The sequence below is a fragment of the Haemaphysalis longicornis genome, unplaced genomic scaffold (genome assembly GCF_048455015.1).
Source record: "Haemaphysalis longicornis isolate Haplotype H1 unplaced genomic scaffold, Haemaphysalis longicornis Haplotype H1 scaffold_14, whole genome shotgun sequence".
In the NCBI taxonomy this organism is placed as follows: Eukaryota; Metazoa; Arthropoda; class Arachnida; order Ixodida; family Ixodidae; genus Haemaphysalis; species Haemaphysalis longicornis.
In genome coordinates, this window is record NW_027526245.1 from 14843218 (window position 1) to 14858936 (window position 15719).

The window sequence follows — 15719 nt, forward strand, 5'->3', positions numbered from 1 at the left end:
AATGTTACTTGCAATTTTGCTTCAGAAGTTCAACCAAAAAAAAACATCATCCATGCCCACAATGGTTGAATGTGAAGCTTTCTTGGACTCTCTGGTTGGCCAATCCCACACTGCGAGCATGTGCTACTCTGGAGGTCCGCACCACCAATCTAGAATACCCACAGCTACTCTGTAGGCCCAATGACAATGTCCAAAAAGGGAGCAATGGCTGCTGCATGACACGAGGGACCCAGGTTTGATGCAGGAGGCGCTCTTTCCCTTCGCTCCACCCACGAGCATTCATCGTCATAGAGAAAGCTGGCCTGCAGGGCAGGGCACACTGGCACACAACGGCATCAGTGAGGACCCTGAAGCTTCACTCGAGCGGAAAGGTCCGGTATTACAGCATTCCTTCCAGATTGCATGCAGAGAGATCCTGCGCTTGAAAAAACGCGGGCAAGAGGCTTCCAGTTCCAGTAATTGCTGTCCCTGGATGCCCCCTGAAAGCAAGGAAAGGTTGCCGACCGGGAAAGCTCGCACCTCATCCCGACTGTGGAGCGCCCCAAGCCGAGGACAGAGCCTTGGTAGAGACACAGCTGTCCCCCGCCCTGCTGTTTCCCCCTTGCACTGGTTCTGAGGAACTATAGGCCAGCTTTTCTGATCCCCAATGGGAAAAGTGGCCAGCCTGCTGGCAAAAGAGGCACCCACTGGAGGCTGTCCCTGGCGCTGGGCTTGCGGCGTGCACGTCCCCCCTGGCCGGGCTCCAGCAGCTGGTGCTCCCAGATGGCATTGGCCCCACTCGCGTGCAGGCTGTGCACCATCTGCACCCAGAGGGGGAATCGCCAAATGCTTTGCGACGTCAGCAGTCCAGGACTATAGGGCTGCTTCCTTCACTGTTGATGGCGCCACAACAATGCCCAGCAGGCTCTATAGTGATCGTTTCGTGAAGCAGTGGGCGTGCTCGACAAACAGGGTCTCACGCTGTCGCTTAATCGGCCTGTGACGTGCGAGACAACCCCAAAGACTGCTGTGCAGCTGTAACAAGGACAGTATGCACTGGATGCTTAGAAGCACCAGTTACGAAGTGAATATTGATCCCATTTAGGCACATTCTCTTTTTCCCCCATGGGCAGACAGGAGGAGGAGGAGGAGACGCACGCTGAGCTGAGCAGGCACCCAGGGCGCCCGGTGCAGGTGGCGCACGCGCGACACGTGGGGGCCCAGGCTGCGGTGCACGCTGCAGCACTCGTCGCACAGCAGCAGGCCCCGGTTCAGGGACCCCCACTGGGGCTCTGCACAGAGGCCACAAGGGGCAGCGGCAATGCTTGAGTGGTTTGATTATGAAATACGTACTGAGGAAGGAATCTGATCATAGGGTGGCTGAAGCATACAATTTTCAGGCAGCAGATTATACTCGGTCACGTTTTGTTCCACACACAGTAAAGAAGAAATGTAAACAACTGACCCTTGTGGGACATCAAGGTAACGGAACAGCTTCCGAGATACGAGACTATAACTAGGCAAGAAGTGACACAGAAAACAAGCGCAGTAATAAACCGAGAATGTTTTGGTTATTGTTTCCATGGTTCAAGGCCTGCATCGCAGAGGGAAAGTTGAGTCCCATCTGAGCGATCAGCAGAGGGCAGAAAACGAGAGGAAGGACAAAGATCCCATACATGCAGAATATTTCGCACAATTTGAAGACAGTCCCACGTATGCGCGGAAACCGATGTGTGCTATCAAGTGCAGACACGCCCAAGTGCACAATGCTGACGTAGCGTTGTCAACAAACGTCTTGTGTGATGTAACAGGCCAGAGCCGAGGACGCTTAAACGTTCGCTTAAAAGAGCACAAGAGCTAGGTCAGTAGCATTGCCGCCAAAGGGCAGCTGGCCGGCCATCGTAAAAAAATGTATTTCGGATAACCCGTGTTATCCTCTGTGCGGCCAGATGATTGTTTTGCATTTTCACCGCTCTGGTCCGACAAGAGAATTTGCCAAAACGGCGGAGATAGGTGGTCAATGCGTCAGCAGGCCGGCTGCGGCTTTATCGAAACTTTCTTCTGTCATGTTTTCCTTTCCTTCTCTTCTCTTGCCAGCCATAAACCAACGGCTTAAAGTCAGCACTCGTCCTCTGAGCCAACCCGCCCAAACCTTTTCCCCTCTGAAGGGAAGACGACGGGAATGGCATCACTCACCTGAAACGGCCCTCCACGATGGGGTGAGTTTGAGCGAGAAGGTTCGAAAGTGTTTATTCTCCAATGTCTACTAAACAGTTTTGCCTTTTGGAGACCTTTGTCGCGGAAGAAATAGTTGGGGTTGAGGAAAAGGAGGTGGAACAGGGTTCGTACAGGATTAAAAAACAAGAATTCAAGGATATTCAAGGACTTTCAAGGCTCTGCCAAAGATTTTTCAAGGGTGCTGGAGAGCTTGTGTACCAATGTTTCACTACTGTTTTCACGCGCTAAACGTCTGCTTCTTTGTATTTCAAGAAAAGTGACCTCAAGAGACATCTCTTTGGAAGAGCCCACCGACAGTAATACTGAGGGAGCTATATGAAAGCCATGCCATCTCGAACTTTTTTGAGCTCTGTAAATGCCCTTAGTACACAGTCTCGGATAGCGAGGAACAGAACTTAATACCCCCTGCCATTCCCATTCCCCAAATTTCTGCGTTCATTAACGGGAGGGATTGACGACTCCACTGGATCTGCCCGGCATCACACCTGTCAAAATAAAATACTCCAGTAAAGCTTACGAGCTAGATGCATGTGTTCGCAAATTCAGAGTTCTGCCTATCTGTGCTCATTTTTAGTTCGCCCTGGAGTGTCAGCACCATTCATTTTCGAAACATAGTGGGGCGCAGCGAAGGCAGGGTGCAGCAACGGTAACGAATAACAGGATGAGGCAGTGCAAAAAGCAGTATAAAAAACTGGAAGGAGACCTATGCTAATTTCTGCCTCGTCCAGTGCGTTCCATACGAGCCATCGCCCACAGCAGCACGCGCCTGTGCTCCCAAGCTTGCTTTAAATTACAAAACGGTGACTGCACCCCCCAAGCTGGCTTTATATTGTCAAAAGCACGCCTTGGATGGGGAGGTTGCAGGGCCACAATGAGATAAGTCACGTAATCGGGTCTCCTCTTTGTAGCACAAAGAAATTAAGGTGAGAGAAACAATGCCAGGCTTTCAAGGCCCTTGAAAACTCAATTTTCAATTTCAAAGGTTTTCAAGGACCTTGCTGGAAGGGTGGAAAGGCGCCAAATGCTCCTTCCTTTGACCTTTCATTAGCTCGCGCTCACCTGGAGGTCAAAGCTGCCGCTCGTGTCTCGATACAATGCCCGAGAAGCGGCAACCACATGAAGCGGTTTGCTCGCATCTGGCAGCCGTCGGCGTTTCCTGGTGGCGATGCGACAAATGTTGGAGAGCACAATTTACCTCATCAACATATGCCACATTGCTTTGTTAGCTGAAAACTGCCTTAATTGGTCGCATTGGCTCTCTTTTTTTTTTTTTTTTTGACTTTGGTCCTCTCCAACGTCCGTTTCAATAAGCCGGTAGAGGCATGGAGCTCCATGCGGCTGCTGCTTTAGGCAAGGATAGTTTGTGCGTACAAGAGGATGGGTGTTTCCGATGTTCCCACAGAACATTTTCCCCACAGGGTTTCCGATTCTTTGGCATTGTATCAAGGGGGACAAACGGTGTTCCTTGGCGTAGGATGAGGTTCTTGGGGGACAGTGTGGTAGCCGTTGTCACAAGGAGCACGGCATGAGAGTTCACGAAGTCAACATGCAGTGTGTGCCACGGTGTCTGGGGACAGTCCCACGTGGGAAATCGGAGCTTCTGTGTTGATTGGCATTCAGAGCACTGTCTCACTGTCTCCTCAATCATCTTGTTGATTCCAGGCCACCATACGAAACTTCTTGCACACTTCTTCATAGCTACCATGCCTTGATGACCAGCATCCAGAAGTGCCAGAACGTGAGATCGTGCAGAGCTTGGTATGATCACCAGTGATCAGAGTGTGAGAAACTCGCGATGAGATGCCAGTGAGGTTGCTCTTCGCCGGTATGGAGCGAGCTCATCTCCAAGGAGTCCTTCCACTGTACCATCCTGCACTGACTTGAACAGCCTTCGCAGGATGTTGTATTGCTGCGTTAGACGGGCTATCTCTGTAGCAGTAAACGGAGGTCGCAACAACGCTTCGAACAGCAGCACGTCGCCTGGTGGCCATGGTTCAACGATGCATTCTGGCAGTGGTAGTCGGCTTAACTTCTTGCCATGCCTGTACACAATATCGTAGTCATATGCCGATAATTTGATGCACCATCTGGTCATGCATGGGGAGAGGACTGGTCCCAGTATGCCCAGCACTGTGACGAAAGTTACCTTTCTTCCAGCAATGCAAACACTACAGTGAGGCCTTCTCTGTCCAACTGAGCATAATTTCTTCATTCTGCCAGCCCTAGCGTCCTAGATGCAAAAGCGATCGGTGCCTCCCTATTCGGGTCATCACACTGACACAGAACAGCTCTTACACTGTATGGCGAAGCGTCGCATAAGCTCCTTCTGTTCGTCGTAGTGTGCCAGTACGGTGTGCTTGAGAAGCAATAGTCTCCCATCTCTGAGTAGCGCCTTTTTGAAGGAGCTGGTAGAGACAGCTGGCAACTGTTGCTCTGTCCTTTGTGAACCTGTCGTGAAATGTCAGCATCCCGAGAAATGACTGAAGCGGTTGCTTGCAGTCTGGCGCTAGCGTCTCCGTGATGGCTCGAACTTTGTCTTCGCTGGTGTGAACGCCGTTTTCGTCGATTCGGTGTCCCGGAAAAAAAAACTTTTCTCACAGCAAAACAGCACATCTTTTTGCCGAGGCGAAGGTTGTACTTGCACAGCATCTTGGGAACTTCTTCCAGTCTGGCGGCATGTTCCTCGGCGTCCTTTCCACTGATGATGACATCATCTAAGTATGCACAAACGCCTGTGATGCCAGACAGCATAGTCTCCATGAAGCGTTGAAAAATGGCTGGAGCTGCTGAGATTCCAAAAGGCAACCGTTTCACTTTGTAAAGACCTTTTGGCGTGTTCAGGGTCAACAGCTCGGCTGTCTCTGGCGTTACATGAAATTGCTGGTAACGCAAGTGTGTTGAAAACCTTGCCTCCCCTCAAGTAGCTGAGGACCTCATCTGTTGTGGGAAGCGGGTAATCTGCCTTCTTCGATACCAGATTCACTGTACAGCGGTAGTTGCCGCATATTCGCAACGAGCCATCTTTCTTCTGCACGAATACGAGAGGCGTTGCCCAGTCTGAATGCTGCGTAGGCTCGATTATGCCTTGAGTTTGCAGTCAATTCAGTTCAGCCTCTACAGGCGACCGCAGCACGAAAGGAACTGGCCGTGCCTTTAGAAACTTTGGCTTCGCTCCTTCCGCAAGTTTCGAGTTGAACAGCAGGACCAACGTGTCCCAAGATTTCCTCATCGAACGCAGACTGGTACTTGTCCAGGAGCTTGAAAACAAGTTCGTCGTCTGTTACGTCGTTGATCCCGGTTACCACTATGCCCAAATGAGGAAACCAGTTTCGTCCGAGGAGGTTACATCCTGATCCCTTGATTATCACAAGTGGTAATGTCAAAGTCTTGTCCTAGTGCGTTACTTCTACCGTTGCACAGCCGAGCACCATGTGCTTACGAGAATGTTGTTCGTCTGAAGCCGAGGTGGGTCATTCGTCCACGTGGCTCTGATAAGAGTGCAGGCTGCACCAGAGTACAGTTCGAAATTCAACAATTTGCCGTGCACGAGTAGCTGCATCGAGCCCCTGAGTGCTCATAAAGCGCCTTGCTTGGCAGCTCTTGTGAGGCTGTTGTCGAAATTCCTTCACGTGGATATTCGATACTGTCGTTCCCCTTCGTTCTTGCCTCTTTCCGCTTTTTGATAAACGCTTTTTCGATGTGCCATCGTTTCTTGCAATAGTTGCAGGAAGCTGTCTTGAACTTGCAAGTATCCGGACTATGTTGTGCATCACAACGCCAACAACGCTGGTTGTTCTTCTCGACGTAGCTACTGGAGTGACCTATCCTTCCCATATTGCAGGTACTTGTACTGGCTTTGTGGATCTCTCTCCAATCCGCCTTCACGTTTTTCTGATCTTCAACAGCGTTTTCAGCTCGCAATGCAAAGAAGTCACAAGCTTTCTTGCAACATCAAGTCCTTTTCTGCAAAGACCACAGACAAAATGATCACGCAACATTGCATCCGGTGGTAGCAGTGACGGCTTCACAGCCGTATCTGTGCTGGTGCCAAAATTACAATCCGCTGCTAGTTTCTTGAGCGCTGCCACGTAATCACTGACCATTTCGTCGTGCCTTTGGTCCCGTTGTTGGAAGCGTGCCCTGCAGAAGACTTCAGAAGGTTGCGGATCAAAGTGAGCCTTGAGCACCTCAACAATGTCATCATAGTCCACTTTGCTGGGCTGCATGGGTTGAACGAGGGCGCAAACGATGTCGCAAGTCTGTTCCCCACAGAGCGTTAGCAGGTGAGCGCATTTCTTGGAAGCGTCCTTGAAGTCGTCGGCTTCGAAGAAGAATTGTAGCCTTCCATACCAGGATCTCCAGGAGCCGGAGCAGCCGCTGAATTCGGGTCGCCGACCGAAGTCGCACGTCGCCATGTCATTCCGTTTCTTGACGTCGGTGACCTGTCGGTGAAGTGCCGGTGAGCCCGCAGTCTTCCTCGTTGCCAAATTGTTGCGTCTGCACAGCCGTGGATGGGTGTCGACGATTTATTAAAACTCAAGAGGTAGGAACATGGGCAGTAGCTCGGGCGTTGGTGAGAGCGGTGGCCAGCATTCGATGCGTGAGGCATGCTCGTGCCACAGAACCCAGTGCCTTTTCGCACGCACATCATCGTTGTCGTCTCCTGGCGACATATCAATAACGAACTGACTTTCAACCCGACCAATTATGACATGATTTCGATGTTGACGGCTTGATATACTGGCTAGCAAACACAATAAATAGTATACAAGAATCCAAACCGATGAATATTTCCAAGCAGCCCTTCATTGTTTTCCAACCCTTCCAGGCGTAAAGAACAAATCCTGGTCTACTCGGGATGGCGTTCTATGAATTGAAAAAAATTACTCTCTTGTCCTGGACCGAAGACGCGGCCCAATCAGCTCGACTTTACTGTTAAATAATGCTTGCTACTCCTCCTCCTCTTGAGTGCAGTTTTCCTACAACGCATATTTGAATATTGGGAAGATATGGCTGTGGGAAATGTACCAAAATATCCTTCCAGGTCCCAGCAAACACTGTTGTTACTGTATCTTTAGCATAGACGTGACTCGTTTTGTTCAATAAACCTCCATACTGGTGAGAATCCTGGTATAAAACCAGCACGCGCCTATACACATAGTGGGTTTTTGAAACTCCACCTTCAGTTTTTGCAGCCCATAGTGCACGTCGCCATACTTTCCTGTATGACAACGTAAATTTATACAATACTTTCGAGCCTTCAGCAAGGTTGCAAGAACTGTTTTACCTTACATATGATTACCGGCAATCTTAACGCCTACTGGCAAAACTGACAGCCCCGAAGGCCTGGTATTTGCTTTGGTCTTGTATTTTCCCTGTTGTCGGTTACTATCACCTGGCTGTTCCCTTTGTTCAAAAGATTGCTTAATTCAGAAGCTGACACCTAGCTCCGACTCTTCGCGCTCCACTGAGGACCGGCTTCGCAAGAAATGGGGCGACACCGGCAATGTTTCTTCCGTAGCGGTATCCAACACTATACTTACACAACACTAGACGACAAATGCGAGAATCCCTATGCAAACGTCACAGAGGCGCGCTTCGCAGCGCCGCCCGTGGTCGCGCTCACCGCCAATATTCTAGGCACTATTCGCCGCGAGATCGACATGTAGGTGGCAACAGCGTCGCGCCGCTAGTGTGGATGCTCCGCTGAGCGGCCCAGGAGAATGCACACTGCGGGCGGGCTTCGTGCCTTGCTCAAGCCGTATGTGCGCACGAAAGGCGCAGACAAGACTGGTATGCTGTTGTTCGGTAACTGTGGAACTAAGTTTTCATTATTACGCCAACAAAGCGGCGTCCCATCGGGGATCTCAGAACGGCCGCAATAATAACACTGAACTTGTACGCCGTGGCTCGTAGCAAGCTCGATCTTTCCAGACTATGGCTTTGAGCCTTCAATAAAATCATAAATAGAAACAAATCAGGAAGCCTCGATCTCCGCAATTCAGTTTACGACTGCAGTTTCAATTGACTGATTGATTGTGGGGTTTAACGCGGCGACGCAACGCAGGCAATGAGGCCCGCCGTAGTATAGGGCTCCGGATTAATTTTGACCACCTGGGGATCTTTAATGTGCGCCGAAATCTCGTACACACAGGCGCTTTTGCTTTTCCCCTCCATCAGAAAAGCGGCCGCCGCGGCTGGGACTCGAACCCATGACCTCGTGCTCAACAGCGTAACGCCTTAGCCACTAAGCCACCGCGGCTGGGTGGCAGTTGCTTTCACGGGTAGCATGACGCATTCTTGCATTTGTGGGATGCCCTGAAATGGTAACACCACTTAACTGCCTCAACATTTCTTCTAAGAGCTTACAATATTTTTTGTGTTCGAAAGGCAACATAAAATTACTGAATTTTAACCAGCGCAGAGATATAAATGAAACCGTTCTAACATAGGTCTTTTGCGCGCAGCTTTAGTTAAATGAAATTTTGGCGACTCTGAAGGCAGGTTTGATGAACAACGGTGTCAGACCATAAAGGAGTACTCACACGAAATTTCAAAGCTGAATAACTATGTAAAACGCTTCCTTTTTATCAGGAGATATCTCCCAGCAAGTTTCAACAGCAACCGTTCAGCGAAACATCTTTAGAATCCATTTTAATCTTCACCCTCACGAGAAAGCCCAGAGCGGACCGACATGACATCATCTGCTACTTGCCCCAAACTGCCGACGTCGGCGCTCCCGTGACGAAGCCGACGCGCTGGCTGTGGTTGGCGCGCGCTGCTCCGGCGTGTGTACACGTCATGGTTTTGGGACTGACGTCATGCTGCCCGGGCCTGTGGGGACGGCGAAGACCTCGGCCGGTCTGGGCGCGCGCTTCAGAGCGGCAGCGATACGGCAAGAATGGTGACGTCACGTGATAGCTCCTGTCATGGCGGCACTCAGCGTTCGTTTTGTCGAAACCAAAACTGACACGAATAAACGACGCCGTAAATGAATATTTTCGCTGCGCTTGACCGTTTATTCTGTCATTCTATGATCAGTGGGCTGGTAGGCACGCACAGCAGCGAAAAAACGTAACACGAAAATTTCGTGTCAGTACCCCTTTAGGCCTTTCGTCGCAAGTGAACTTGCGAATTAAATTGCTAACACACGCAGTACAATCAACATCTCATGTTTAGCTAGACTTGGAAAGTGACAAGCAGGTTTACAGTGTGTAAACCAAGCTTCTGGGGCTTCGCAGTGAGCACAGATTTTCTGTTACGGGAGCACTGTTGACCATTTGCGTTCCTTTTAAAATCTAACAGGTGGTTAGAACAGCGAGATGTGATTGCATTCTTGTGTAATGTCGCTTAAGAACCATAAAGATGGCAAACGAAGTTGCCCTGTTGCAGATGTAGTAAAACGTTCCCTTTTTATTTCTTGTCACAAAACAGCGCAACGGGTTACCAGTAACTACTTTGTGTGGTAAACTGAGCCTCGCTTTTGTCTTGGCATTTAATTCTTGAGGATTGGCTAAAAAAGGTACACATAAACGTTTTCTGTGCATTTCATTTCTTTTTTGGGGGGAGGGTGGGGAGAGAGGGGGTGTTCTGCCAACGCTCCAAGCGCAGCGGCAAGAGAACGCATGTAATGCGAAAAGCCAAACATTGGTTATAAGTACTATTTTTCAATTGAAAGTACGCTAGGCATCGTGTTCTGTAGCGGTGAAAAAGCAGTACTTCAACGAGTAGACGCCAGTATTTTCAAAAGTGATTAATTCCCCTTTTGGCCCGAGATTGTCCAGAAATTGCATTGAAAGCGAGCATTGTGGGAAAAATAAAAAATCCAGGGAGTCACCCTCCACACATGTGGGCAACAACGTGAATTGTATTATGCGATTTTTCCTCCTTTAAACATAGGTCCACCTTAAGAGGTTAAGACGTGACCATATTAGGCATTTAGTTATGCTGAGTGTGAAACACATTCCTGGACAAGGCGATTCATGTCGGGATTTCAAAATGGGATATATGAAAATGACACACTAAATACCACAGGACAGGCGCAAACTCACTACTGCTTAATTTTACCGAGAAATCCCCCCGAAATACTCTTGCACATCCACAGAAATGTATTTACAATAATACGTAAAATTATCAACACAGTATAAGCAATGACTGTCCAAAAATGGCATTTATTTTAGAAAAGGTACGGTAATTCAATCACACAGGAGCTTGTAAGTGTAAAATGCGTCCCCGGTAATGTATGGGCGATAGCGCACGGGTCGTGTGCAATATAATTGTTTTTGTTTGTTCCTTCTTTCTAGAAGGACACAGCACAATTTTACAAGGGTGTGGCGAATGCACGGGTATGCAGAGGTCTTGTCGCTCCTTACCCGTTTCGTGTGTTAAACTTTTATTTAAATAACCACCACTCCACCTTCAAAAAGCACCCTTTGACGTTCCCGAAAACCACGGTGAAGATTACGCGAGCACGTAGCCCGCGATGCCCTCTCCCCGCAAGGGGCACGGTTGACCCATGCGCGCCGGTCCGTAGGCCACGTGGGGCGTGACGTAGTGGCCCCGCCCAAGGGCTCGCGGCGGCGGGTGCGCGCTTCGGTCGGACCCAGGAGAGATTGACTGGGTGCCGACTCCGACAGGTACTTCGTGTTCGCACGCGGCTCGCTCGCTTCGGCCTGAGCGACCGCTGTTTTCTCACTTCCGTGAGGTCGGCAAACGTACCGAGAGTTGGATTTGCTCAATCAGTCTCGTGGTCAGTTCCGGTCCTAGCCGGGCCCACCACGCCACTGGACCAACAGCTGCCAATTACCCTCCCTGTGCGTCGGGCTCTGTGGCTTGAAGCGTACGGTCGGCGGGTACCCCCCTCTCTGCCCCAGGGCTAGGAGTGTAATTAATACCAGGGCTGGTTGCTGTACCGTGGATTACCCGGAATTAAACCAAGTTCTGAGGAGCTACTTCGTCTTCGCGGAGTGACTGCGCACGCGTGGCGAGGTTTGCCGCGGCCGTTTACGGCTTGGCTCGCTCGAACCCATGGTGGGCACCTTGGCAGGCTGCACTGCATTGCACAGGTGAGGCCCACAAGATGTTTTGTGGAATTAAACCAGCGCATTAACCCGGAACGGCCACTGATTATAGTGTCTCTAGAAGAAATGCGCAAGCAGAGGTAACTGTCATTGCTTACTGCCAAACAAGTACACATATTGGTTGTTTTATCGTGTGCCGCACAGGTCTAGCGCAACGCGCAACGTGAAAGAGCAGACGACGCAAAAGCGCTATCCACACAAGCAGCGGTTCGTCCCGCCGCCGCCAGGGGCCAGCTGTGTTCGATCTCGGGGCGAATAGCCAAAGCCTCCTTTATAACGCCTTGTGCCTGCTCAGTGCCAGAAATTCTGCCGTTCTCTCTGGTGGCGCCCTAATCCCAGGTTGTCCTGTGTTGGCGAGGGCATGGTCACCATTTGCCTACACACCCGGCAACAATGAGTGGTTTAAAAAAAGTTGCCAGGGCCCTTTGCAAACAAAAAATACGTGCTGCATAAAGGAGACTCTGGCTCTAGCACTGACGGGCAACTCCTGTTTGAAAAAAAAAAGGTATAGAAATTCACGAGGCCAGAAATAAAACCATCTAGCTGGGGTGACGCTAGAGCTTAGCAGTGTAATTAAAAAGAGACGGTCTTTCTCAGGCTACCTTGTTCGTTCGTAAATAATTTAACGCAAAAGTTTTTTTCAGCGTTCTCTCAATTCAGCCAGAAATGTTACGGGTGAGTTTACTAGCGGGTTTGTGGTTCACTGGGAATTGATCGGTTATTCAGTATGTGATTGGGGATGGAAGAATTAATGTACCGGGGAGAAGTAGCGAGAGAAACAATGCTCAGTGCATGCTGAATGTTTAGCCTAAGCGTATATAGGGGCTCTCAAATACTGAGAATCGCCTCGAGCTAAAGGTTGAAGTCATCATTCTTTGCGCAGCAGCCAGGCATTGCCGATTACCACGTCGTCAATCTATCTACTACATGCGTGATGGCAACATTTCGTGGAGCAGCGGCGACAGAGAAATAGGGAAGGGATGGAGGACGATGGGTGCATACCCTTTCGGGAGCTGTAAAAAATATTAGCCGCAGAACAAGACTTAATGGACTCGTAAGTAAAAACGGGGAGCTCAACTGTTTGGACTTGAAACAAAATTTAATTAGTATGACTCAATTATCACTAAACACCGAATCAAGGATCATTACTTTTCACTTATCAACTTTTCACTTATCAGAGGGAGAAAAGTTAACTGGCTCTTATCGCAGTGACAACCATGAGGTCATGTATACATTTCGTTGGGAAACTGCCGTAGCGAACTCAAAAGGGCGAGCGTGCAGGCGGAAACAGTACACCGAATGCAGTTTAGTAGTTCTGCGACGCCATGCATAAAGCTTCGGTCTTTAATACTGGCTCATGAAGTTCAAGCTCGCCATTTTGCGGACTTTTGTAGCTGGAAGATGCTTTCGTGTAGCAGACGACGCCACGGTGCGTTTCAGTTCACCTCCGCCTGGAACGGCAGTTCGCATCGGCATGGCCATCGAAAAACCTGGGAACTTAGCGCTACCACAGTGAACAGGCTGCTGCAATGGGTTTCGGAGCGATAGAGTAGGCACAGTAGGTTATATACACCCATACACCATTTTCCATAAGCGGCCGGAAAAGGAGGAAAATACTCTCAAACCAGTTCTCTCGGCGGTTGACCAGTGTTGCCTGTGCGCGCTGGGTTGCTAACATCGCTCGGCGCGGTGTGCTCCGCTGCGTAGTTCAGCGGTATTTCGCACCGCGTGCTCACACGCAAAGCTGCGACAGGGAACGGAACCCCCTGAAATGTTAGAAGCAACTTTATCCTTTACAATATAGCATTGATTGATTGGTTGATTGATTGATTAATTGATTAATTATGGTGTTTAACGCCCCGAAGCTTCATGGGTGATGAGGCGCGCCGTAGTGGAGGGCTCCGGGTTAATTTTGACCACCTGGGGATCTTTCACGAGCGCTGATACAATACAACATTACAATAACTTCTGGTTCCTTGTAGTCAATTTCAAATACCATATATTGTTTGGTCATTACAACCGATTGGCATTAAACAAACCCCTTTTCATCTCGGCGTTTTGTTTCGTGGTGTTTTGTTTACTTTTTTTCAGGCCAACGCATTACACTGCCAAACGATATGAAAGGATAACTTTCTCCATCGCACACTGCTGGTCGATAGCAGGATAAGCAGGCAGCCCAATGTGGAAACGCAGCTCGAGATACGCGTGAACGCTGCATTTGTAAAATAGCTCAACCTGTCCACAATGCGGTCAAAGGAAAAGCTTCTAATCCTTTTGCGTTGTCACGGAATCTAATTACAATTACAAAACAGTTACTGCTGGTCGCGTAAAGCATTTGTGGTGCAAGCAGCGGTTTCACAAAGGTGGGCTCCGAGCGACATGGCCACATGCGCTGCGCAGAGTTAGGTCAATCATAATCACGATCATGATCAACCAATATTAACTCGCCCGAACGTCGACCCTTCTGCTCAACCTCCGAATAGTAATTGGACTGGTTGTGCGGTCGTGTTATTTTTCCGCCCAGGTAATTTCGTTTCGTCAGTAACCGTCATAAGTCTAGTTAAGAAAGATTATATTACATTGCAATGTCAACAGCGTAGCAATCGCCTCGTCGAAAGTCCATCGCGAGCACGGATCACCGTGACCCACATATGCTGTGCGCGCTTCGAATTCAACGTCTGCGCTTCCGTAAACATGACTAATCGGTGAACATAACAAGCACAGTGGCATTGGAAACATGTATTTACTCCCCGATATCAATTTCTATGTCAGTCGGTGCCATACTGGTACATTTGCATCGCGGAACTGCGGAGCACCACCGGCACCACCGCCATACTGCTACTGCTGCTCGCAAAAGCCGGGATCGGCATTTTCTGCTCTGGCAGCAAATTAAGACCTAAAATCCATCTGCAGATGATGAAAACAAAACAGAACACACACACACAAGCACTACAACCGCTAACTTAATGCCAAACCACTACGGTTCACTTGGTAATGCACGGGTACCGAGCAGATGCACAGAAAGAACGGAGCACTTAACAGCCCAGCACGGAGTTTTCAGCGGTCGCTTCATAGACGGCGGTAGCATCTGGTCAGAAAAAGTAAATGGCTGCGCCCACCTCTAGCAAGGAAAATGGTGTATATATAGGAGGCTATGGAATAGCACAATAAGCGAACCCAGGGTTGCTTGCTGCGTTTGTCTTCTCCGCTATGTTTGCGTATATTGGCAAATAAATGGCGATTGTTATATGAAACCGCAAATAAACTCATATCTGAAACAACTTGTCCAGAAAGTACAATAAAACCTTTTTGAATCACAACAAGCTTTGCTTGTGGCAGACTTAATTCGGTCTGCAAACAATCTGCCTCACAATTGCGAAAATCGCGACGTTCGCAGGCCATTTCCAGCCACTGCGAACTTCGCAAGTGCCAATTTTCGTTTCACCGAATTCGCAGACGAAGAACGCACCATATAGAACGGGCTGAAGACAACTCCAAAGCAGCGGACGGCTGTGCAGCTAAAACAAGCAGAGTGATTGATTGATTGTTGGGTTTAACGCGCCGACGCAACGCAGGCGATGAGGCCCGCCGTAGTATAGGGCTCCGGATTAATTTTGACCACCTGGGGATCTTTAACGTGCGCCGAAATCTCGTACACACGGGCGTTTTTGCTTTTCGGCTCCATCAGAAAAGCTGCCGCCGCGGCCGGGAATCGAACCAGCGCAACGCCTTAGCCACTGAGCTACCGCGGCGGGTAAAACAAGCAGAGTGCGCCCAGTACCAACAGCACTTTGTAAGGATAAATAACCGATCAGCAGTTTGCTGGCGTAGTCACGCCTCCTCAATTAAGCAGGCATTGTCTTAAATCATGGCAAGGTCTTCTGCTGTGCCCGTCAATTGTTCATATTTTCTTTCACGGATTTCAGGGCTTGGCGGGGCTTCAAAAATCACATTCAAATTTTGTTGTCTACGCGCCAACGCTTCGCCTGGGCTCCAAGGCGCGCCGCAGAGAGAGAAGGGTGCACAGCAATGTCGACAACCGCCCCTGCATGTTCGGGCCCAGCAGCCCAACGGTTGAACGGGGTTTCACGCGAACCCCGTGGTTGGGAAGAAAAACAGGAGCGCACTAGCGGTCGGCCCAGCGCAGCCGGCAGGACTGGTACGATAGACTCACCGGGAGCGCCGCAGTCTCCACAAACTTCAGCAACCATACGTAGCTTCCCTCGTGACATGGAACAACACACACAACGGTAACCGCCGACGTCTGCACCGCTGGCCTGCACGTCCTTTCTGCCAACCTGCCAATCATACCCACATGACGACCACCTATGCTCGGAAGAGCAATGCTATACGCACCAGAGTTAATACTACTGACTCTAGAGCAAAAGCTGCCCGGCCAGCCCGTGCATTGAAACCGTGCTA

General features: G+C 49.7%; 1 protein-coding gene across 6 annotated transcripts in view; it reads right to left on the bottom strand.

Annotated features, from left to right (window-relative positions):
• The window catches only part of Git (ARF GTPase-activating protein GIT1), a 340959-nt gene extending 325240 nt beyond the window's left edge, over positions 1-15719 (bottom strand). For 2 of the 6 annotated variants that reach the window (XM_077695261.1, XM_077695263.1), the window contains exons 1-2: positions 15472-15719; positions 688-800 (exon numbers count right to left, since the gene is read on the bottom strand). In XM_077695261.1, the coding sequence (XP_077551387.1) occupies positions 688-800; positions 15472-15606 (248 nt within the window). In that variant the 5' untranslated portion in view covers positions 15607-15719. Of the gene's footprint in view, positions 1-687; positions 801-1137; positions 1272-2175; positions 2271-15471 lie in introns of all 6 variants that reach the window. The other 4 variants (XM_077695264.1, XM_077695262.1, XM_077695259.1 and 1 more) reach the window with 4 other exon arrangements.